This window comes from Brienomyrus brachyistius, chromosome 4, assembly GCF_023856365.1.
Source record: "Brienomyrus brachyistius isolate T26 chromosome 4, BBRACH_0.4, whole genome shotgun sequence".
In the NCBI taxonomy this organism is placed as follows: Eukaryota; Metazoa; Chordata; class Actinopteri; order Osteoglossiformes; family Mormyridae; genus Brienomyrus; species Brienomyrus brachyistius.
This window is the reverse complement of record NC_064536.1, coordinates 20,685,330-20,711,163: the sequence shown is the minus strand read 5'-3', so window position 1 is coordinate 20,711,163 and position 25,834 is coordinate 20,685,330. Positions and strand designations below refer to the sequence as shown.

Sequence of the window (25,834 nt, the reverse complement as noted above, 5' to 3'; positions counted from 1 at the left end):
CTGGGCACTAATACCGGTAGGATGGTGTCTTTGGTAACTAGAAGGAGTCCGATCTGCCCCATTATTCAATATTTTAAGTCAAAGCTAAAAACTCATTAATTTGCTGAGACATTTTAGACAAATGTGCTGTGTGTTTCATTACAATTTTTGTAACTGTAATGTCCGTTTTACTTTGTTTTATTTATGTTTTATGCAAGTTGCTTTTTCCCCTCGCTTTTTATGCATATCGATTTTATTGTTGTAAAGCACTTTCATCAAATCAATCACTGTTGTTTTTAACAGTGCAATATAAACAGAAATGACTTGACTTTTACTATGTAGAAATACTATATACACCAAGTTTAAAGAGATTTGTTGCTTTTTGCTGGGATCTGGTGATACTTAGCTGTTCATTTGTATTGCCCAGTTTAACTGGAGTTCCTATTGACCTATAAACATATGGCAAGCTATGCAGTATTAGGAACCTGTGTCACACCTGTTCCTGGTATTTACCTGATAACAGGTGTGGCTCATCAGAAGCCAGGTAGGATAGAAAACCTACTAGACAGTAGCCCTCCAGGACCGGAGTTGGAGACCCCTGGTCTAGTGTAATAATTTCATGAAAATCCAGGATAGAGAATCTCAGTATATGTGGTCTGGACTCCGTGCCTGGGAAAAAAATAATAATAATGTGTGTAGATAGGGTGACTTGGTGTTTTAGTTTGCTGCACAGTGGCTTCACACCCCCCGGGTTGTGGGTTCGACTCCCACCCCAGTCTGCGTGTGTGTGGAGTTTGTATGCTCTGCCTGTGCCTGTATGTATGTCCTCCAGGTGGACTGGTGTCTGTAACTTGTCCACAGTGTGTGATGATATGAGTGGCTGCTCTGTGATGGACTGACTGGACCTGAGAGCATAACAGTCTTTCGACCGTCACGTTACCTTTTCTCTGTAGCAAAGTCTGGAATTCATCTTTTTGTTTTGTACTGAAGTTAAAGTTTTAGTAAAGATTAAGAAATGTCATAACTGAGATAACATGGAGGTACGTCCTGAATTTCACAGTTGACAGCATACAGGTCACAAGCCGTTGTTATGGTTTCCAGTATCAATTATTTTTTTGAGATACATTTAATAGCCTAATAAGAAAGTCATCACAATCTGGCTTCACTGTTGTAAAGAACAACCCCAGGATAGACGGGCTCAGTGAACGTGGTCTGGACCCTGTGCAGGAGGGTCACTGTGTCAGAGACGCTGTAGAAGGACAGATTCCCTGCCCCGTGATCCAGGTACACTCCTATCCTGGAGGAGGGGGGGCCAGATACTGCAGTTTGCACAGTATTGTGCCAGAATGAGTAACTGAAGGCTGAGCAGGACAAACACCAGGACTTGTCATTGTATCCAAGTCTACTGGCCACACCTGCTACTTTCCTGTTGATCCCTTTGTATGCGACAGCTATACCAACCACAGTCCCGCTCCACTCAACCTCCCAGTAGCAGCGCCCAGTCAGACTCTCTCTACAAAGCACTTGGCAGGATAAGTCAAACCTCTCCTCGTGATCAGGATGTGACTGTGTCTCTCTCCTCCATGTCACCATTCTGTTATCTTCAGACAGACGGAGGTGTCTGTTTGCTGTGTTGTGGTCCAGAGTGAGCCAACAGGAATCTGATGGAGGAGAAGATCAGGAGGTGATGGTTCGGTCTCATTCACCCCTTATATTAAAAAAGAGTGTGCACTTTTTAAAAATCATTTTTATTGTTTTGAGTTCAATCACTTAGAGTTCATTTATTTGTTATTTAAATTGTTTTAATTTTATATAAAGATTTTAATGTGTTTGATTTTTGGAAAATCTAATTTAGAAGGCTATATTTGTTTATGTCATCACTGAAAATTCCTGTAATAAATGTTTACCTGTTTACTTTTATGTGGAAATATTCTCCATACTGTTACCTCAGAAAACAATATGATAAACAAAATGCACTGCAAACAGATTCAAAGGCTCCTCACATAAACAGCTCATGTATGTGTGAAAGACCAGGAGGCAGCGGGAGAGAGAAAGAGAAGCTCCTCTAGCAGAAGAAGATGAAAGACAATAAAACACAATAAAACACAATAAAACACACTCCACCTCATACAGGGAGAGAAGCGAGTGTGTGAACAGACTCACATTGTAAGAATTCTGCTCTGGTCCTGGGCACTAATGGTGGTAGGAGGGTGTCTTTAGTATCTAGAAGGAGACAGAGAGAAACAGGGATGTGAGTAAAAGGAATTTACTTGTGGGAGATGGACTTCACTCACTGTGGAGACAACAGCAGTAGAGTATTATCATTATGAAGAATAATAACAGACATTTTAACAAACTGCAAATAAGGCTGTACTGCATACTCTCTCTGTATCTGACGTGAACAGGCTGCAAAATGTATTTACTTTATTTACTAACCTGTACAAGAATTTTCCAGTTGGTCCTTCATATCTGAAACCACTTTTCTTGCCTTCCAAAAATAGCAGGGTAGAAAAGAAGAGAATCTGCGTCCAATCAGTACTTCAGGGACCACAGGAATGCCCTGGAACCTCTACAGACACACAACGTACAATGTGTATTGTCGGTCAGAGATGGGCATCATTTCTCATACATGTATTTAAATACATATTTCAAATACAAAAATGCATTTTATTTGTTCCAAAATACTTTGATGTGCAGTATTGTTAAATTTTGAAAATACAAGAAATACTTCCCCATAATGTATGCGTGATGATATCATATATGCAAAACATTTATGAATACACAAGCAGAAAATTATTTTTTTCAGACAATTTAATGAATGGTCACTAGAGTCTACAGGTGATCACTTGTCTTGAACCAAAAGACTTACGAGCTCCATTCTGGCCTATTTAGTTATTAACATGTTGCTGAATGAAGCTCTTAAATTCTGTTTGTCATTTTCCATTTTTTATTTTATTGTTTTGAGTTATTTGCATATGTGGTGCAAAAAGGAAGCAGATTTGTCAATTAAATGAGAAAAAATCTTTCTGAGATTATTATTATTTTATTTGATTGACATATCTTTAAGTATCCGTGTGAGTAGGTAGGATACATTTAAAATACTTCAGAACAGAGATGGGTACTCGAGTTTGTGACTGACACGAGTCGTTCTTAAACAGACTTTTGACTCGACTTCCAACTCCTTAGTTTTTGACTCGCACTTGACTCGTTGATAGTGACTGGTGAACAATACGAGTCTTAAGCTTCTGTTAGAACTTCTTCACATGCAAAACATTGACTGTACAGCACTGGTCAAACTGTAAAGGTGTTAAACGCATCACGGTGTGTCGCTGTGCCCAGGGCATAGGAACTAATTCAAATCGCAGACCCGATATGACAAAGAGCTGGATATTCCGATTGTTACTCTCAGTGTTATTTTACATTAAATCGCACCGCTTAGAAATAGACATAGCTTCTGTATCGTAAATTATATATAACCTATATCGTGTTGTTATACAGTGACACAGATCGGCATAGATTGTCCTGAATCTGATAATTTAGCAGGTACCTCCCTAAAACATAATTTAACAGGTATATCCCAAAAACGTTTTTGACATATCATTACAAGTCAAGCTGTATTTCCTTTCATCTTAAAACGTGCCTCCACCTTTTCATTGTGCCGTCGTACGGAAAGCAGCCTTATGTCTTAAATTATTCGGATTTACATCATAAATTAAAAACACAATGCCGGTGTTCTATCGAGTTGAGCTACTTTGTCGAACTAGGCTACCGCAGTGCAAATCGATAGCACTAACCCTAACCCTCCAAAACCCCTAAGACCCTTACCCTAATGGTACGTTCGATTATTTCCCTCCGAGTCGGAACTCGGATAAATGGTGCGTTCGATTATGGTGCGTTCGATTATTTCTCTCCAACTCGGAACTCGGAGGGAAAGGCTCGATAGCACGTCTCGATGGGTAGCTCAACTCTTCAGAACACCTGCAAATAATTGGATCGAACAGTAATATCACTGACCGCTTTTCGGTGACTAAAGGAGCAGCATGACTGCACACATTAAAATTATTGTTTAACACAGAGTTCGCGGTTTTACTTGCATAATGATTTATTTACTTGCATACACACGAGCTGATAGACATCAATTTTATTTATTAACTGGAGTTTTTGCTTTAAAGTGATGGGTATAAATGAAAATCGCTATTTACTTTAACATGCTTTTACTTTAGCAGGCCGATAAATGGGGTCTGGATTATACTCATTCATTAGCCAATCACATCACTTTACCGTGGCTGAGGGCGGAGTCCAGCATAGTTTGGTCTGGCTGCCTCATACACAGGAAGCTTCTTTTCTGTTAATCTTATCGGGAAGGTTTCAGTGTGTGTGGTCCAGATACATATTACATTGTAATGAACAAATGTCCCCATAATGTAATAAAAACCTTTTAATTTGACGTTGTGTGGACCATTTTTTCGGTCCCCACAAGCGAAAATTCAATTTTATAAAAATCTGTGCCTGCAATCAAAAAACTAAAAATGCTAAAAGTCTTGTATTTTGTTTGGTTACTTGTGGTTAAGGTTAGGGCTGGGTGGGGGTTAGATTGTCATTACTGGGATTACGGTTTTGCTCATAGAAATGAATGGACAGTCTCCACAAAGATATAAGTACAAGTCTGTGTGTGTGTGTGTGTGTGTGTGTGTGTGTGTGTGTGTGTGTGTGTGTGTGTGTGTGTGTGTGTGCACATAGTTGATTGTTGATGCCAAGTTTGGACACACTACATTTCTCTGAAAAAGTATATAAGCCTAAGGACAAGCAGTTTTTGAACTGTTCAAGTGGTGATTCCCCTTTAGTCACATCAGTAACTAATAGAAAAAAAAACACACATTTGTATTGTGTCTAGTAAAGCTGTGAAAAATTGTTGCTCTTATACTTGGCCATTTGAGTCTGTATGTTTCCGAAGGATCAGGATGATATAGAATATTTTGATACTTCGCTTGGTGGCTGTATTTTGCAGTTTGATACACTTACAAATTGGGTATTTTGTATCAAAATACATTTTGATGCATTTTTGCAAATCTCCAGTCAAAGTTCTGTTACCTGGAGGAAATGGATGTGATCCTGTAAGCGTGACAGCTGCTCCATCTCAGAGTGTCTCCTCTTCAGTTCATCAATCTCCTGCTCCAGTCTCTCCATGTATTCTTCAACCTGATTCACTGCAGCCTTCTCCTGATCTCTGATCAGCTCTGTCACCTCAGACCGTGTTCTCTCAATGGAGTGGATCATCTCAGTGAATATCCTTTCACTGACCTCCACTGTTGACTGTGCTGAGGTCTGTTGGTGTCACGGAGAGCAGAGGACGGTAAATTACAATTGGCCCCTTTTGAGACTCATTGTACAATAGAGATGTGAGCTGACAGGAGGTATAAAAACAGCACAGGGCTGGGGTTTGGAGCGTCACCATGCTGGATGCCTCAGGTACTGAAACCCAGCCAGCACTGATTGGAAATGATCCCTCATTAAGCTCATACACTGTCAGCTGCAGGGATTTGGCAGAGACTGGTGGCTGTATGGGGCAGGTTGGTTGTCACCACTGGGTTTCAGTTTAATATGTGACTTTTTGGGGTTGATTTCTGTTATACTGGTGTATGAAACTTTGCCATTTGTTAGGAAGAATATTATTTAAAGGTCATTTGAAAAAGACCTTTCATTTAGATTAGCTCCCTGTTCAGTACCTTTGTCCCACTCCTGTGGGAAATCCCTGACTCATTATAACTGACGGTGAATTTAATTTACCATAAACCTCTCAAGTCACCCATCTGTGGAAAAAGCTCAGTTCACGCCTGAAATAGTTCTTACGAGCCAGCTGTTATCTTCTCCTCAGGTTCATACTCACTGTGATCGATTCCACAGCCTCTCTCAGCTCCTGCAGCTCCTTCTCTCTCACTTGAATTCTCTGCTGAAAGTCCGTCTGGGTTTCACCCATATCTTTCTACATGTAGCAAAAAAATGATGAAATGAATTTGTTTTATTGAAGGTGATCATATTCTTTAATCATCCTGTCCAGTGTGGACCCCAGCCTTGTGCCCTATGCTGCCTGGGAAAGGATCCAGGTGCTCCCCATGACCCTGACCGGGATAAATGGTGAGGAGATTCTCCTCTGTCCTCTTAGAACTACCACAGTCTGGGTGTTTTATGTTTACTGCACCATCCTCAGTAAACTCTACACACTGTAGTGTGTGAAAATCCCAGCATGGAGGCGATTTCTAAGATGTGGGAACCACCATGTTTGAAGGTAACAATCGCATCATATTTAAAAGCTCTTAGCTCACACATCTCAGCCGATCAGATGCTCAGCCAAACAATAAGTGATCCTCTTGACCTTGTTTGCTTGCTGCATGCAACTGCAGCCACATGATTCACTGTTTGATGGAGTTTTTGGTAGAAAATATGAACTTTTTTTACTTTATAGTAACATCTTGACCCAGGTTTGCCCCATTTAGAACGCAGTCACTGATATAAGTGAAGGTGCTAAAATGTCTCCTTAATCAGTTATAGGATATATTCAGTAACACATTTCTTTAGCAAATCAGACTTGATCTATGAACTTGCATGAGTTAAGACAAAAAAATTGCACTTATAAAATTCATCATTTATATTAGAGAGTTTCTGTCCTGACCTGTATGTCTGCCCTTTCTGCAGCAGCTGCGATTGTATCATGCCCTCTGTGTTCAAACGCCTCACAGGAAAAACAGATGCACTGCTTGTCGGTACGGCAGTAGCTCTCCAGGGGTTTGTCATGGAGGGAACAGACCTTGTCCAGCAGATGTCCAGTAGGATCAGCCAGCTTGTGCTTCTTAAAAGCTGGAGACTCATAGTGAGGCTGGAGGTGAGTTTCACAGTAAGAGGCCAGACACACCAGGCAGAACTTGACTGCTCTGCATTTTCTCCCAGTACAGAAATCACACTCCACATCTCCAGGTCCAGCATAATGGTCAGTTTGAGTAGTTGATTGTATTCCTGTCTTCTTCAGGTTCTCCACCACTTCAGCCAAGATGGTGTTTATACCCAGAACAGGTCTGGGTGTGAAGGTCTCTCTGCACTGGGGGCAGCTGTAAACTTCAAGATGATCCTCCTGATCCCAGCAGCTCTTAATGCAGCTCATACAGTAACTGTGTCTACAGGGAATAGTCACCGGATCCTTCAGCAGATCCAGACAGATAGGACAGCTTAATTGGTTCTGATTCCCTGTGATACTGGCTTCAGCCATTTTACCACGATCACTGATAGGATTCAGTTTAGTTTTCTCTCAGTTTTCTATGTGTGAGAGTGGGAGGAACTTCCTGCTTCTCAGGCTGCAGTAGGTGTGGTTTTAGACTGAGGCCAGACTGAGAAGAGCAGTTTGAACAAACTCCACCTTCGTGCCTTAGGAAGGAGAGTCAGGTGACCAGGTTCAGAATGACTATTAATTTGCCACCAGAAAGCTTTTCAGGATGTAACTATGTAAATTTATATTTAGTTACTACTAAGTTAAAACATCAACTACACACCTAAAGTAGCAAGACCAGCTTTAGTTAAGCTCAGAAAAAGAATGATAAAATACTGGGCAAAATATCCAACAAATTTAAATAATCCCCTCATGAAGTATACAGTTATGGGACAGCACATTACAGGAAGCACAGGGCATAAGGCAGGAACACTCTGGATGGGATGCCAGTCCATCACAGGGCAAACACTCACTCACAGGCTGAGGACGAATTAGAGGCACTAATTCACCAAACTGTATGATCTTGGACATTGTGAGGAAACCTGATGAAACACAAAGGAACACAGGGAGAACATTCAAGCTATACATGCAGAACCAGAAATGGGAACCAGACCCACATCCCTCTAGATGTGGCTACAGTGCCACCTACCAAGTCACAGTGCTGTCTGACAGGGCACATCGTTTCAGGAGGCACCACCTGTGTGCACCTGCAAGCAGTACACCCTCCTGTCACCTGGGGGCGCTGTTTCACATTTACTTGTTGCCACAATAATAATAAGTCAAGGCAGCAGGTGCAGTTTGTGTGGAATCTGTCCTACAGCGATGAAGCTTTCGGGTCACGGCGCAAATTTGGACATTAAATCATCTGGACATTAAATCTTCAGTAACATGCAACGAAATAATACAGCATGTCCTGGAGGAGCTGTGCTTTGTACTGCTACCCTCCATATGAGTGCTGGACTTCACTTCGTTGTAGGTATTCGAGTGAATGTTGCGTATTTCACCCTGTTTCTGTACCTGTACATATTTCCCTTATTAGTGCCATGATTTAATCGCATCGTGTCGTGGTATTTTACATATACATTGTACTTTCCATGTAGGCCTACATGCATTTAGTCTGCGCTGCCAAATAAGGATGTGCAGAGAGCCGAATAACCGTATTTGTATTGGTATTTGTTAAGGCAGCAAAATTATTTGTCTTCGAATCAAAGTGGAAATAGGTGTAACAATCCCGTTTTTGAATATTTGAATATTTGAATATCAAAGTGTTGTATTATTTGGGGCAGCATGGTGGTGAAGGTTAACACTGTTACCTCATATATGTGGGACCCGGGTTCGAGTCTCTGCCTGCTACATGTATTAACAATACTCCTTAATCTATTCTTATTTCTAACTTTTAGAGACCCATACCAACTTAAAAAGGAGAAGGTCAAAATAGATTCAATAAAACAAAAATAAAACATCTACATAAAACTATTGTCTACCCTAAAACCTCTCAGCTTACGATAAAAATGCATCCTTTGGGCTTTCTTACATATTGCATCTGCCTGATACTCGAAAGTCAATTTATTATCAAGTTCAATACCAAGGTATTTATAATGCTACACTACTTCAATCCCCTGATCATTAATAATCACTGGGGAAGTGACCATGGGATTCTTCCCAAAATCTATGATCATCTCTTTCGTTTTTCGTGTATTAATGTCCACAAACGATGACTTGCACCAACCAATAAATTCTTCCACAACAGGACCATGGTCAAGGACCTTTCTGTTAAGAAGAGGCACAATCACAGAGTCATCCGCAAACTTCACAACATGCCGCCCCGCATACTGACTTCGACATTCATTAGTATACAGCACAAATAGAAGTGGAGAAAGAGCGTAACCCTGAGGGGAACCAGTGAAGAGAAAAGATCATCAGATAAAACTCCATTCACACTCACACGTTGTGATCTTCCAGTTAAGAAGTCCATCAACCAACCAATCAAGCCAGGATCAAGATTATAAACATTCACTAGTCTACCTGCTAAAATATGTGGCTGAATACAACTAAAAGCTGAAGAAAAATCTATAAAAATTAGTCGCACAAAAGTATTCAGACCTTCTAAATGTGCAAAAACCGAATTTAATAAGGTGGCCGTTGCATCTTCCACACCCCTACCTGACGTGTCTGCAAACTGGAGTGGATCCAAGGCTCCATGCACTTTATTTACAATTGCACCATTCACAATTTTCTCAAGTGACTTCATCACAAGAGAGGTACGTGCTACAGGCCTGTAATCTTCCGATAATTTTGGAGCCTTGTTTTTTTGTCACCGGTACAATTATAGAATCTTTCCAAAGGCTGGGAACCTTATGAAGATGAAGTGAAAATATAACAAAATATATCTGCCAACTGTTCTGCACAGTGTTTAAGAAAACAGCCTCTAATTCCATCAGCACCATGACTTTTCTTTTTATTTATATTTAAAAAAAAAAAATTCACAACCACCTTTTTATCAATATATACACAATTGTTCCCTGGGGCAATATTTTTTAAAATTGCTCTTCTTTAAAATCATGACAATTAAAACGATTGTAAAAAGTATTTAATTTATTTGAAAAATCTAGATCGGATTGGTGGATGATCCTTTTATACCCACCCTTGATCGGATTAACGTGAAAAGGCTTAATGTGGTTTAATGTACCAAAACGGCGACCAATAATCACCAAATTTCTCACAGACATCTGGTCATAAAGATTTTCATCTTTTCTTTCAAATCCAAAATATTAGGAATATGGACTTTATCTCACATTAAGCCTTTTCCATTGACGCCTATTATAAGACATGAGAAACCTTTAAAAAAAGACAAATAAATGTAATGGACTGTAAGGTGTTCACATATTTAGTTTTTTAAATTATTATTTGCAGACGCCCCCTTCTGGCTACAGGAACCTCCATGTAGGAAACCCCCTGACTTCCAATGGACCTCCATCCAATCGCCGTCCCTTTAGTTATTGTTCGCCTGCATAGGAGGTGCCTGATGTAGCAGACGCCCCCTGGAAACTAACGAGCTGGATGAGGAGTTTTTAGTAGGCAGAAGGGGCGAATGTTGTTGCACTATTTAAGATTTAGAATTTAAGAAGTTTCTGCGTTCATTGGTAGGTATGGTTCTATATTTCTGGGACTGTTTCCCGAGTAGTCAGTTACTGCGTCAATCTGTGTAATTTATTGTGGGTTTTTCCGTGTGTCATCAGTGTAACACCTAACAAAATTTATAATAATTTTAAGTTTATCATTCTCCATCAAAACTTGTCAGTATGTTAAGTAATGGAGAATTAAATTCACCTGAAAAATAATATAGATTTGTGGTTGATATCAGTTTTAAAGTAACGGGCATATTTAGAATCTGACGATCAAGGACGATGATGGATGCTTCAGTGATGTGGATATAGTTCTGAACATCCTGCTTTTGTGAGGCTGATTCAATTCAGGTTCACTCAATAGTCAAGTCTAGACTAAAAACATACTTGAGTATAGCAGAGGTGTCAGAAGCATTTTGAATGGACGTCACGGACACACACACACACACACACACACACACACACACACACTGTGTCACGGTTGGCTGGGGTCGCTGGGCTAACGGGTGGTCGCATGGGTAGGCGAGCGAGCAGAAAGCAGGCGGGATTCAGGGTAAACGGGGATTTAACCGGACCACTAAGGACAGGAACCATCAAACACCACCTAATATCAATGACAGACATCGAACTCTGCTAAGACAAGGACTTAAATAGACAGGACTGATTGAAAGTAAGCGGACACAGCTGGGTACGATCAGGGAAGCACACGTGGGTAAGCAGGGGGCGTGGCACACACGAGGAGCGGATGAGCCGGGCATGACACACTGGCATAAAGCTAATATTTTATGTTAAATGGGGGGGGGGGGTACAAACGAATAATTATGAAATGTCAAGGGGACACGTCCCCCTCAAATTTAATGGCAGTGGCGCCCATGCTTATAGGGACTTTAGTTCTAGCTCTAGCTAACTGCTCACTCCCAGTCAGACCTGTAGTGTGAGGTGTAGAGCTGGGTGGGGATCGGTGCCATTGGCTTTGGATGAACTGAACTGTCAGTGCTGTCACTCTAGCTTCACAGCCCCTCGTGGAACTGCAGTGCTGACGTTTCAGGGACCCCCCATGCTTGCATTCCCACCTGCCTCTCCCTTCTACATATGCTGCCACAGCCTTATCTGCCAGAGCTTAGTACGCTCTTCTGCCTGTGACGCCTTCTCCGTACGCTCTTCTGCCTGTGACGCCTTCTCCGTATGCCCTTCTGCCTGTGATGCCTTCCCTGTATGCCCATCTGCCTGTGACGCCTTCTCCGTACGCCCTTCTGCCTGTGACGCCTTCCCTGTACGCTCTTCTGCCTGTGACGCCTTCCCTGTATGCCCTTCTGCCTGTGATGCCTTCCCTGTATGCCCTTCTGCCTGTGACGCCTTCTCCGTACGCTCTTCTGCCTGTGACGCCTTCTCCGTACGCTCTTCTGCCTGTGACGCCTTCCCTGTATGCCCTTCTGCCTGTGACGCCTTCCCTGTATGCCCTTCTGCCTGTGACGCGTTCCCTGTACGCCCTTCTGCCTGTGACGCCTTCTCCGTACGCTCTTCTGCCTGTGACGCCTTCTCCGTACGCTCTTCTGCCTGTGACGCCTTCCCTGTATGCCCTTCTGCCTGTGACGCCTTCCCTGTATGCCCTTCTGCCTGTGACGCCTTCCCTGTAAGCCCTTCTGCCTGTGACGCCTTCCCTGTACACTCTTCTGCCTGTGACGCCTTCCCTGTACGCCCTTCTGCCTGTGACGCCTTCCTTGTACGCTCTTCTGCCTGTGACGCCTTCTCCGTACGCCCTTCTGCCTGTGACGCCTTCCCTGTACGCTCTTCTGCCTGTGATGCCTTCCCTGTATGCCCTTCTACCTGTGACTCCTTCTCCGTACGCTCTTCTGCCTGTGACGCCTTCTCCGTACGCTCTTCTGCCTGTGACGCCTTCCCTGTATGCCCTTCTGCCTGTGACGCCTACCCTGTATGCCCTTCTGCCTGTGACGCCTTCTCCGTACGCCCTTCTGCCTGTGATGCCTTCCCTGTACACCCTTCTGCCAGTGACGCCTTCCCTGTACGCTCTTCTGCCTGTGACGCCTTCTCCGTATGCCCTTCTGCCTGTGACGCCTTCCCTGTATGCCCTTCTGCCTGTGATGCCTTCCCTGTATGCCCTTCTGCCTGTGACGCCTTCCCTCTATGCCCTTCTGCCTGTGACGCCTTCCCTCTATGCCCTTCTGCCTGTGACGCCTTCCCTGTACGCCCTTCTGCCTGTGACGCCTTCCCTGTACGCCCTTCTGCCTGTGACGCCTTCCTTGTACGCTTTTCTGCCTGTGACGCCTTCTCCGTACGCCCTTCTGCCTGTGACGCCTTCCCTGTACGCTCTTCTGCCTGTGATGCCTTCCCTGTATGCCCTTCTGCCTGTGATGCCTTCCCTGTATGCCCTTCTGCCTGTGACGCCTTCTCCGTACGCTCTTCTGCCTGTGACGCCTTCTCCGTACGCTCTTCTGCCTGTGACGCCTTCCCTGTATGCCCTTCTGCCTGTGACGCCTTCCCTGTATGCCCTTCTGCCTGTGACGCCTTCCCTGTAAGCCCTTCTGCCTGTGACGCCTTCCCTGTACTCTCTTCTGCCTGTGACGCCTTCCCTGTACGCCCTTCTGCCTGTGACGCCTTCCTTGTACGCTCTTCTGCCTGTGACGCCTTCTCCGTACGCTCTTCTGCCTGTGACGCCTTCCCTGTATGCCCTTCTGCCTGTGACGCCTTCTCCGTACGCCCTTCTGCCTGTGATGCCTTCCCTGTACACCCTTCTGCCAGTGACGCCTTCCCTGTACGCTCTTCTGCCTGTGACGCCTTCTCCGTATGCCCTTCTGCCTGTGACGCCTTCCCTGTACACCCTTCTGCCTGTGATGCCTTCCCTGTATGCCCTTCTGCCTGTGACGCCTTCCCTCTATGCCCTTCTGCCTGTGACGCCTTCCCTCTATGCCCTTCTGCCTGTGACGCCTTCCCTGTACGCCCTTCTGCCTGTGACGCCTTCCCTGTACGCCCTTCTGCCTGTGACGCCTTCCTTGTACGCTTTTCTGCCTGTGACGCCTTCTCCGTACGCCCTTCTGCCTGTGACGCCTTCCCTGTACGCTCTTCTGCCTGTGATGCCTTCCCTGTATGCCCTTCTGCCTGTGATGCCTTCCCTGTATGCCCTTCTGCCTGTGACGCCTTCTCCGTACGCTCTTCTGCCTGTGACGCCTTCCCTGTATGCCCTTCTGCCTGTGACGCCTTCTCCGTACGCTCTTCTGCCTGTGACGCCTTCTCCGTACGCTCTTCTGCCTGTGACGCCTTCCCTGTATGCCCTTCTGCCTGTGACGCCTTCTCCGTACGCTCTTCTGCCTGTGACGCCTTCTCCGTACGCTCTTCTGCCTGTGACGCCTTCCCTGTACGCCCTTCTGCCTGTGACGCCTTCCCTGTACGCCCTTCTGCCTGTGATGCCTTCCCTGTACGCCCTTCTGCCTGTGACGCCTTCCCTGTACGCTCTTCTGCCTGTGACGCCTTCCCTGTATGCCCTTCTGCCTGTGACGCCTTCTCCGTACGCTCTTCTGCCTGTGACGCCTTCCCTGTATGCCCTTCTGCCTGTGACTCCTTCTCCGTACGCTCTTCGGCCTGTGACGCCTTCTCCGTACGCTCTTCTGCCTGTGACGCCTTCCCTGTATGCCCTTCTGCCTGTGACGCCTTCTCCGTACGCTCTTCTGCCTGTGACGCCTTCTCCGTACGCTCTTCTGCCTGTGACGCCTTCCCTGTATGCCCTTCTGCCTGTGACGCCTTCCCTGTACGCCCTTCTGCCTGTGATGCCTTCCCTGTATGCTCTTCTGCCTGTGTCGTCTTCTCCGTACGCCCTTCTGCCTGTGACGCCTTCCCTCTATGCCCTTCTGCCTGTGATCCCTTCCCTGTACGCTCTTCTGCCTGTGACGCCTTCCCTGTATGCCCTTCTGCCTGTGATGCCTTCCCTCTATGCCCTTCTGCCTGTGACGCCTTCCCTGTATGCCCTTCTGCCTGTGACGCCTTCCCTGTACGCCCTTCTGCCAGTGACGCCTTCCCTGTACGCCCTTCTGCCAGTGACGCCTTCTCCGTACGCCCTTCTGCCTGTGACGCCTTCCCTGTATGCCCTTCTGCCTGTGATGCCTTCCCTCTATGCCCTTCTGCCAGTGACGCCTTCTCCGTACGCCCTTCTGCCTGTGACGCCTTCCCTGTATGCCCTTCTGCCTGTGATGCCTTCTCTGTATGCCCTTCTGCCTGTGACGCCTACCCTGTATGCCCTTCTGCCTGTGACGCCTTCCCTGTACGCTCTTCTGCCTGTGACGCCTTCTCCGTACGCCCTTCTGCCTGTGACGCCTTCCCTGTACGCTCTTCTGCCTATGACGCTTTCTCCGTACGCCCTTCTGCCTGTGACGCCTACCCTGTATGCCCTTCTGCCTGTGACGCCTTCCCTGTACGCTCTTCTGCCTGTGACGCCTTCTCCGTACGCCCTTCTGCCTGTGACGCCTTCCCTGTACGCTCTTCTGCCTGTGACGCCTTCTCCGTACGCCCTTCTGCCTGTGACGCCTTCCCTGTACGCTCTTCTGCCTATGACGCTTTCTCCGTACGCCCTTCTGCCTGTGACGCCTTCTCCGTACGCTCTTCTGCCTGTGACGCCTTCCCTGTATGCCCTTCTGCCTGTGACGCCTTCCCTGTATGCCCTTCTGCCTGTGACGCGTTCTCGTCGGTACCGCCCATTTTACGCAAATGGGCGTGGCTAATTTGCATACGTTCTCAACATTTAGAGTCTACATTTAACATTTAGATTTAACATTTAACATTTAGATTTAACATTTAACATTTAGATTTATATTTAAGTTTTATATTTAACATTTATATTTATATTTACATTTAACATTTATATTTAACATTTATATTTACATTTACATTTAAGTTTTATATTTAACATTTATATTTACATTTACATTTAACATTTATATTTAACATTTATATTTACATTTACATTTAAGTTTTATATTTAACATTTATATTTATATTTACATTTAACATTTATATTTAACATTTACATTTAATATTTATATATAGACAAGCCATTTATATTTACATATGTTGAACAATTTTGAACATAATTTACACAGCAAAAAAACCTGATGATCCACAACACCATTGACTTCTAGCTAAATGTCAGAAAATTGCACTAAATGTTGAAAAAGTGGCAAGTACAAAAATGTTTGCTATCTTTACAAACGGCGCCCCATAGCTGTTTTTGTAGATTAAACCACATTAAGATTTTCACGTTAAGCGTTTTATAACGTCCCAAAAGTAACCGTGGGGCGGCGACAAATGTGAAAAGTGAATCATGAGTAAGATAGTGTGATAATGATTTATGCGTGTTATCGATTTAAGTGTCACTGCAGAACCGCGTTTTATATGTACAAGTATAACGCAAAATGTGCGTCATGACAGAATCAGGTGGCGGCGGGAGCTTGTCCCCTTTCTCTTATTGTTACTTGTTATTAAGTGACATGGATAATATCCGGCAAAAATCCTACGCCGTGTCACTGAGTTCGTGTCCATTTCTGCTTGGACCGCTTCCGCGTTTGATATGCAACATTCCCTGTTTGTAAATGAAAGTGAAAGTATTTTAGTAATACTTTAACTCTCCATTTTGTCAAGAAACACGGATAAGATTCTGTATTGCAAGGTAAGATTTTAGTCAACAGATACAACGTAATAAATAAGCTATATTTGGGAGTGTATTGTATATGTAGCGGATGCTATATACTGTTTCTCAAACCAGTCCTGCGACACCCCAGACATACATATGTGTCTGTATGTATGTTTGTATGTACTATGTTTACCCTTCGTGTTCATAGAGGCCCCAGCAGGAGTCATCTGGTCTAGATCGGCACAGAAATGGGGGGAGCTGCTTCTGAAATACCCCCCCCAGCAGAGTGTAAAACAAAGAGAACTGAGAGGTAAGACAGAACCTGTGTGTTTGTGCTGTTTTACACACGGTCATAAAAAATAAACGTTCCAACATTCTCGAAAGAGAGAGTAATCAGTCTTAACTTAATTCACTTCCTCGAGACTTAACTGATTCAATACCGTGGAGTAGATTATTTATGTTTATCATTTATTAAGTTTATGAAATTTAATTTCCTCCAAGTATTTACATTTAATTGTACTCCCGGGACGCGGTCCTCTACTGCCACTTAGCGCTTATTCTTCAATTTTTCACATAATTGGGGCGCGAGGTGATTTTCTGAATATGCGCTAAAATAAAGTTTATATTTTATAATTTTTTTTATTGGTAACTTGGTGAAATTTATTGTGAGGATCCCAATTTAAGGCTAAATTTATATAACATTAAGCAACAACAGGCAAGTCTAGTAATGGAGGCTGTAACAATGATACTAAATCTTTCATATTGGGATCTTTATTTTAGGTGAGACTTTATTTCACATTAAAGCTAAATGTCCCCTCCTGGAGCCGACACCTTATCGTGGTGGAGGGGTTTGCGTGTTACAATGATCCCAGGAGCTATGTTGTCTGGGGCTTTATGCCCCTGGTAGGGTCACCCAAGGCAAACAGGTCCTGGGTGAGGAACCAGACGAAGTACGGCTCAAAAACCCCTTATGATGAGAAAAATCTTGGATTCACGGTTTCCCTTGCCCGGACGCGGGTCACCGGGGCCCCCCCCTGGAGCCAGGCCTGGGGGTGGGGCTCGATGGCGAGCGCCTGGCGGCCAGGCCTACACCCATGGGGCCTGGTCGGGCGCAGCCCGAACAAGGCACGTGGGTCCCCCCTCCAATGGGCTCACCACCCATGGGAGGGGCCATAGGGGTCGGGTACGAGGTGATCTGGGCGGCGGCCAAAGGCGGGGACCTTGGCGGTCCGATCCTCGGCTGCAGAAGCTAGCTCTAGGGACATGGAATGTCACCTCTCTGATGGGGAAAGAGCCTGAGCTGGTGCGCGAGGTTGTGAAGTTCCGGCTAGATATAGTCGGACTCACCTCGACGCACGGCTTGGGCTCTGGAACCAGTCTCCTTGAGGGGGGTTGGACCCTTTTCCACTCTGGAGTTGCCCGCGGGGAGAGGCGCCGAGCGGGCGTGGGCATACTTATTGCCCCCAGGCTGGGCGCCTGTACATTGGGGTTTACCGCAGTGGACGAGAGGGTAGCCTCCCTCCGCCTTCGGGTGGGGGGACGGGTCCTGACTGTTGTTTGCGCTTATGCGCCGAACAGCAGTTCGGAATACCCACCCTTTTTGGAGTCCTTGGAAGGGGTGTTGGAGAGCGCTCCTCCTGGGGACTCCCTTGTTCTGCTGGGGGACTTCAATGCTCACGTGGGCAGCGACAGTGAGACCTGGAGGGGCGTGATTGGGAGGAACGGCCCCCCCGATCTGAACCCGAGCGGTGTTTTGTTATTGGACTTCTGTGCTCGTCACGGACTGTCCATAATGAACACCATGTTCAAGCATAAGGGTGTCCATATGTGCACTTGGCACCAGGACACCCTAGGCCGCAGTTCGATGATCGACTTTGTAGTCGTGTCGTCGGACTTGCGGCCGCATATTTTGGACACTCGGGTGAAGAGAGGGGCGGAGCTGTCAACCGATCACTACCTGGTGGTGGGTTGGCTCCGCTGGTGGGGGAGGAAGCTGGCCAGGCCTGGCAGGCCCAAGCGTATAGTGAGGGTCTGCTGGGAACGTCTGGCGGAATCCCCTGTCAGGGAGAGTTTCAACTCCTACCTCCAGCAGAACTTCTCCCATATCCCGGGGGAGGCGGGGGACATTGAGTCCGAATGGGCCATGTTCCGTGCCTCCATTGTGGAGGCGGCTGACCGGAGCTGCGGCCGCAAGGTGGTCGGTGCCTGTCGCGGCGGTAATCCCCGAACCCGCTGGTGGACACCGGTGGTAAGGGATGCTGTCAAGCTGAAGAAGGAGTCTTATCGGGCCTTTCTGGCCTGTGGGACTCCAGACGCAGCTGACAGCTACCGGCAGGCCAAGCGGAATGCGGCTTTGGCGGTCGCTGAGGCAAAAACTCGGCTGTGGGAGGAGTTTGGTGAGGCCATGGAGAACGACTTCCGGACGGCTTCGAGGAGATTCTGGTCCACCATCCGGCGGCTCCGGGCGGGAAAGCGGTGCAGCATCGACACTATTTATGGTGGGGATGGTGCGCTGCTGACCTCAGCTCGGGACGTTTTGGGTCGGTGGGGGGAGTACTTCGAATACCTCCTCAATCCCACCGACACACCTTCCAATATGGAAGCAGAGTGTGGGGACTTGGGGGTGGACTCGCCTATCTCGGGGGTGGAGGTCGCCGAGGTGGTCAAAAAGCTCCTCGGTGGCCGGGCCCCGGGGGTGGACGAGATTCGCCCAGAGTTCCTCAAGGCTCTGGATGCTGCGGGGCTGTCCTGGTTGACACGCATCTGCAGCATCGCGTGGACATCGGGGGCAGTACCTCTGGATTGGCAGACCGGGGTGGTGGTCCCCCTCTTTAAGAAAGGGGACCGGAGGGTGTGCTCCAACTACAGGGGGATCACACTTCTCAGCCTCCCTGGTAAGGTCTATTCGGGGGTCCTGGAAAGGAGGGTCCGCCGGATTGTCGAACCTCGGATTCAGGAGGAGCAGTGTGGTTTTCGCCCTGGCCGTGGAACAGTGGACCAGCTCTATACTCTCAGCAGGGTTCTGGAGGGTTCATGGGAGTTTGCCCGACCAGTCTACATGTGTTTTGTGGACTTGGAAAAGGCATTCGACCGTGTCCCTCGTGGGGTCCTGTGGGGAGTGCTCCGGGAGTATGGGGTACCGGGCTCCCTTTTAAGGGCGGTTCGGTCCCTGTATGACCGGTGCCAGAGTTTGGTCCGCATGGGCGGCAATAAGTCGGACTCGTTTCCGGTGAGGGTTGGACTCCGTCAGGGCTGCCCTTTGTCACCGATTCTGTTCATAGTTTTTATGGACAGAATTTCTAGGCGCAGCCAGGGCGTTGAGGGCGTCCGGTTCGGTGACCTCAGGATTAGGTCTCTGCTTTTTGCGGATGATGTGGTTCTGTTGGCCTCATCGAGCCGTGACCTTCAGCTCTCACTGGAGCAGTTCGCAGCCGAGTGCGAAGCGGCTGGGATGAGAATCAGCACCTCCAAATCCGAGACCATGGTTCTCAGCCGGAAAAGGGTAGAGTGCTCTCTCCGGGTTGGGGATGGGGTCCTCCCCCAAGTGGAGGAGTTTAAGTATCTCGGGATCTTGTTCACGAGTGGGGGAACGATGGAGCGGGAGATCGACAGGCGGATCGGTGCGGCGTCAGCAGTCATGCGGGCGCTGCATCGGTCTGTCATGGTGAAGAGAGAGCTGAGCCAAAAGGCGAAGCTCTCGATTTACCAGTCGATCTACGTTCCTACCCTCACCTATGGTCATGAGCTATGGGTAGTGACCGAAAGAACGAGATCGCGGGTACAAGCGGCCGAAATGAGTTTCCTCCGCAGGGTGGCTGGGCTCTCCCTTAAAGATAGGGTGAGGAGCTCAGTCATTCGGGAGGGACTCAGAGTAGAGCCGCTGCTCCTCCGCATCGAGAGGAGCCAGATGAGGTGGCTCGGGCATCTGATCAGGATGCCTCCGGGACGCCTCCCTGGGGAGGTATTCCGGGCATGTCCCACTGGGAGGAGGCCCCGGGGAAGACCCAGGACACGCTGGAGAGACTATGTCTCTCGGCTGGCCTGGGAACGCCTCGGGGTCCCCCCAGAGGAGCTAGACGAAGTGGCCGGGGAGAGGGAAGTCTGGGTCTCCCTGCTGAGGCTGCTGCCCCCGCGACCCGACTCCGGATTAAGCGGGAGATAATGGATGGATGGATGGATGGCTAAATGTAAAAAGCATTTTTGCATGAAGAGCTTCACAGCATATCAAAGTACTTGAAGAGCAGGAGGTTAAACAGCTGAAGGTTTAATGTGACCCTGTCCATATTATATGGATTATATTTATATAATGAGGATCTTTCCTCTCACTGTCCTCAGTGTCCTGATGGAGAGAGCAGGCTCACCTGCACCCAGCTGTGTTTCCATGAAGAGTGACAGGTCAATGGACCACCCAATCTACTTCAGAGAGGGACGTTTTCCTACAGATCAAAGGTAAATATACATTTAAACATTGTTTAAAACACTCAGACTCTCAGTCAAAAGACATACAGGCACACACAAGCTACAAGAAAACGAACTTCAACTTTCTAATTTTTTTTACTTTTGCAAATCCCATTGTCTTTGAAAATTTAAACAGAACTTTTGTCTGTCTTCTGTATAAATCACGTGTGAAGTTAAAGTCTGAGGATCACTAAAGACTGACTTCTTGTGAGCTGGAATTAGAAGATTGATTGAAAAGTGGATTTTAAATGTCAATCCTCAGCATACAGCTGGAAAAGAGCTACTGCTCTATATTGATTAAGCATGACTGGACAATAGATTGTCTTATGGGACGGATGTTTCTGCTTTGATAATAAATAGATTCTCATGGGCTCTTTAGCTCTGTTCAGACTGAGGCTTCAGTTTGAACATGTTTAATGGAACAGAGCCTGTTACTAATTAGCTAGTTATCATGGGATCGGGGGATGGTGCAGGTGAGGAAAGGATGACGATCCACAGTGCGGCTCCAACATGACAGGGGTTTATTTATAACAACACAGAGCAGAAAATAAGGGAACCACGAGGGGTCAAAAAGCCGTAACAACAAAACAGAGGGGAACACTAGGAAAGAGCAGGGCAACCCAGGGAGCAGGACTAAGGGGAGAAAGAACTACACAGGAATCCAACACACACAGAAACAAAGCACATGATCAACAGGAGGTGACACAATGACCAACTGAGGGAACTGACCACAGGCAGGAACTAAAATACACAGATCATGGGGACTAACAAAAGGCAGGTGTGAGGACTCAAAACAATCAACCAATCAGAACAGACACTGGAAACAGGACACAGGTGGAATTAACTAACAATTAACAAACAGAACTAAGGAGCTATGAACCTGGGACCAGGGACAACACTTGTGAGAGAGAAACTGAGTAGATGGATATTTTGTAATCAGCATTTCATATGAACTTTATACAGCCTGTAACTTGTGGGTCTGGCCACCTGCAAGCAGCCCCCACTCACTGTAGCCTTTGTGATTTTCCTGGTCTGTCTGATAAACAGGCTCTGAACTCACATTTCTGTTCTCTAGCCTGCATTTCTGCTCAATCTAATGAGTACAAAGTTGAAGCACATATTGCTACACTAAGGTTAACTCTTAATTCTCTTAAGCTGACATTCTTGGCTGTCAGCTGCATAACACTCAGGTACTTTTGCATTAGCTGCACAAAGATACAGTTTCAAAGCTGATTACAAAATATCCCTCTAGTCAGTTTTTCTCTCACACTGGACAAGATCCTACGGAGCTGCCAGAGGTCACACCAGAGCCTGGGCCTGCTGGGAACCTGAGGTGTAGCCCAGCGAGAGACAGGAAGCCCCTGAGTATTACAGGCAGTCTAGTGTTAACCCTGGAAACAAGAGACAGAATAAATCCCTTTGGGGTTAAGCGAGCTGCTTTGGAGCCAAAAGAGAAATAGGAGTGCTGCTGGGGGGGGGGGGGGGGGTATCATGCAAAATTTGTATATCGTAATATTATTATACATTTTATTGTAAGCAAAAAAAAAAATTCAAGATCAGCTGGGGTTCCCTAAATTGCAGGAGCCAGGGCTGTCCCCTCCCAAATTCCACCCCTGGATAGTTATGGTAATTAAGTTGAAATCTGTTTGAAATCATGTTAAACAGTTTACAAGAAGTAACCAGTGAATGTCATTGAGTGACTGGGAGCTACATGCCAAACCGTCTCTCCTGGCTGCTACCTGCTGTCTCTCTATGCTGCCACTAGGTGTCACTGCTTCTCTTATACTGTCATAAGCAAGCTGATGTCAGTCTAATGAAATAAGCTCAGAATGTGGACGGCAGTTGCATCTATTTAAATAAAAATATAATGGTTGGATATTTGTGTTTAATTCACAGGGACCGAGTGAATAGAGTGAATAAAGGAGACTTATCATCCATCTTCAAGGTGTGCATTTATTACTAAAGTATATTTTCTTAAATTTTATCTAAATTGACACATATCTTCTACAATGTACAATAAGTAGTTCATCCTGTCAAAGATTAATGCTGCGTTCCATTTACCTCAAAGGTCGGAAGTCATAGCTGGGAATGATGTCACACCCAAGTTAACCTCATTCCAGTACAGCAAGTCGGAAAGTCATTTAGCAAAACCAGGGACCTGTTTCAAAGAGCAGGATTTCTTGCTTAGCCAGATAGCTTCAGATAATTTCACACTAGGAACTTCAAATTTCCACATTACAAGTTGTAATGGAATGCAGCATAATTCACAAATGAAGTTATAAACAGATACGGTGCCAGGAGTGATAATAATTAAACTGTAACTGTTCATTTCAGTTACTGGAGAAAAAAGCTCAAATGTTTCTGAAGGACGAGCTGATGAAATTCAAAAGGTACCTGGATCAGAATGACCCAGAATGCTCTGAGCCTCAGCTGGAGGAGGACAATGACCTGGACAGTGATGGTCAGATGCAGAAGACCTGTGGTAGAGAGGGAGCTCTGAAGATCACACTGTACATCCTGAGGAACATGGAGCAAAATGATCTTGCTGACATGTTGGAGAAGAGTAAGAGCTGTACCTCATTCAGTGTGTGTTTGATTTACTGCTGAGAACTAGTTTATAAAAAATGTGTATTACATTTCAGTTTAACATGTATTTGATTTAATTTGACTTAAATGAGTAAAAAATGTTTTTTGAAAAGCTCTCATTTCATTTCAGGGCATCTTCTGTCACAGTATCAGCACACAATCAAATGTAATCTGAAGAAGAAATTTGAGTGTGTATTTGAAGGGAAAGCTAAGGAAGGACAGCCAACACTTCTCAGAGAGATTTACACAGAACTCTACATAACTGAAGGGGGAGCTGGAGGAGTCAGTGATGAACATGAAGTGAGACTGATTGAAACAGCATCCAAGAAAAGGCTAACAGAAGATACTACAGTCAAGTGCAATGATATATTTAAACCCTTATATGGACGTTTGACACCTATCAGAACTGTACTCACAAAAGGGGTCGCAGGTATCGGGAAAACAGTCTCTGTGCAGAAAGTTATTCTTGACTGGGCAGAAGGAAAAGCAAACCAAGACATTCACTTCATATTTACTCTTCCTTTCCGGGACCTGAATTTGATTAAGGATGAATACAGTCTGATTGATCTGCTTCACCACTTTGTCCCAGAACTGAAATCGCTTGAATCCACTGAGCTGTGTAGGTACAAAGTTTTGTTGATCTTTGATGGTCTGGATGAGTGTCGCCTTCCTCTAGATTTTCAGAAGAATGAGAGCTGGTTTGATGTAACAAAGAAAACATCACTGGATGTGCTGTTGACTAACCTCATTAAGGGGAATCTGCTTCCATCCGCTCTCCTCTGGATAACCTCCCGGCCAGCAGCAGCCAATCAGATACCTCCTGAGTGTGTCCACCAGGTGACAGAGATACGAGGGTTCAGTGATGTCCAGAAGGAGGAGTATTTCAGGAAGAGATTTAGTGATCAGAGCCAGGATAACAGGATTATCACACATGTGAAATCATCAAGGAGCCTCTTCATCATGTGCCACATACCTGTGTTCTGCTGGATTTCAGCCACTGTTCTTGAAAGGCTTTTTAGTGAGTCTGACAAGGGAGAAATTCCAAGGACTCTGACTGAAATGTACACACACTTCCTGATCTTCCAGGTGAGCTTAAAAAATGACAAGTATATGAAAGACTATGAAACCAAGCTTAAGGAATACAGCAAAGAATTCCTTTTGAAACTTGGTAAACTGGCTTTTGACAACCTTGAGAAAGGCAATCTCATATTTTATGAGCAAGATCTGACAGAGAATGGTGTTGACGTTACAGAGGCTTCAGTTTACTCTGGAGTGTGTACAGAAGTCTTTAAAGAGGAGTATGGGTTGTACCAGGAGAAGATGTACTGCTTTGTGCATCTGAGCATCCAGGAGTATCTCGCTGCTTTATATGTGTTTCTGTCAAACTCATCATCTAACCTGCTGAAGACTAAAGTGGATCAGGCATTAAAGAGCAAGAATGGACACTTGGACCTCTACCTCCGCTTCCTCCTTGGCCTCTCAACAGACTCCAGTAAGATTCTGTTACAAAAACTACTGGGAGAGACAATACCCAGCTCACATAACATTAAGGAAACGGCCCAGTATATCAAGGAGAAAATTCAGGAGAATTTATCTGCAGAAAGGACCATCAACCTCTTCCACTGTCTGAATGAACTAGGTGACAATTCTCTAATAGAGGAGGTACAAAGATACCTGAGTTCAGGAAGCCTTTCAGCAGCAGCAGACCTCTCACCTGCACAGTGGTCAGCTCTGGCCTTTGTGTTACTGATGTCAGATAAGGAGCTGGATGTGTTTGATCTGAAGAAATACATCAGATCAGATGAAGGTCTTCAGAGGCTGCTGCCTGTGATCAAGAAATCTAGGACAGCTCTGTAAGTGATCTTACACACGTCTGTTGCTAAAGAAGTACAGATGTTACTCATGATACTGCTTTTATATATCATCACAACAACTAGAGTGTATTTATATGGACACCTAGAAATTCTTTTTCATTCTGGATACTACAGGATATGTATATTTTTTAACATTCTTGGTGTGGTGTGTGGTTCAGTGGTTATGGACTGTGCCTGTGGTCAGAAGGTCACCGGTTTAAATACCTAGCCGGCAGAGTAATGCTGGTTTTGGGCCCTTGAGCAAGGCCCTTACCCCCCAGCTTCAGGGGGCTGGATGCTGGCCAATCCTGCGCTCTGACCTGTATGTGTGTGTCAGAGAGAGCAAGATCAGAGAGGCGACAGCACTATTTTACCAGGGGGATGAATAAAGCATCACTATTTCATCCCGATCTGACAGGATTGATAATTGTCTGATTAGTGTTTTGGAAATGTAACAGGTTCTCAGTTACAGCAAAACAGAAAATAAAGATTTCAGTCATGGTTTCAGCAATTCAAAAGTCATATAAAAAATGTAATTAAAATAACTTAAGCCCTTCTTGATATTCAAATCGGGGGCGGTATGGTGGTGCAGTTGTTAGCACTATCGCCTCACACCTCTGGGACCTGAATTCGAGTTTCCTCCTGGGTCACATGTGTGTGCAGTTTGCATGTTCTCCCCATGTCGTCGTGGGGTTTCCTCCGGGTACTCCGATTTCCCCCCCACAGCCCAAAAACATACTGAGGCTAATTGGAGTTACTAAATTGCCCATAGGAATGGTGTGTGAGTGTGCCCTGCGATGGGCTGGCTCCCCATCCTGGGTTGTTCCCTGCCTCATGCCCATTGCTTCCGGGATAGGCTCCGGACCCCCCGTGACCCAGTAGGATAAGCGGTTTGGAAAATGGATGGATGGATGGACATTCAAATCCCACATAAACA

General features: G+C 45.8%; 2 protein-coding genes across 2 annotated transcripts in view; one reads left to right on the top strand and one right to left on the bottom strand.

Moving 5' to 3' along the window:
- Positions 1-559: 559 nt before the first annotated feature.
- Positions 560-7,431, bottom strand: LOC125739634 (tripartite motif-containing protein 16-like). Its single transcript, XM_049009945.1, has 6 exons — positions 6,650-7,431; positions 5,867-5,962; positions 5,071-5,304; positions 2,416-2,548; positions 2,143-2,202; positions 560-1,640 (listed from the first exon to the last, which is right to left on the bottom strand). Exons 1-6 carry the CDS (start codon positions 7,238-7,240, stop codon positions 1,129-1,131), a joined length of 1,626 nt encoding a protein of 541 aa, XP_048865902.1. The 5' UTR covers positions 7,241-7,431; the 3' UTR covers positions 560-1,128.
- An 8,559-nt stretch (positions 7,432-15,990) lies between these two features.
- The window catches only part of LOC125739605 (NACHT, LRR and PYD domains-containing protein 12-like), a 728,681-nt gene continuing 718,837 nt past the window's right edge, over positions 15,991-25,834 (top strand). Inside the window, exons 1-3 of the mRNA XM_049009881.1 lie at positions 15,991-16,036; positions 16,209-16,310; positions 20,336-20,449. Coding sequence (XP_048865838.1) covers positions 16,249-16,310; positions 20,336-20,449 — 176 coding nt within the window. The 5' untranslated portion in view covers positions 15,991-16,036; positions 16,209-16,248. The remainder of the gene's footprint in view (positions 16,037-16,208; positions 16,311-20,335; positions 20,450-25,834) is intronic.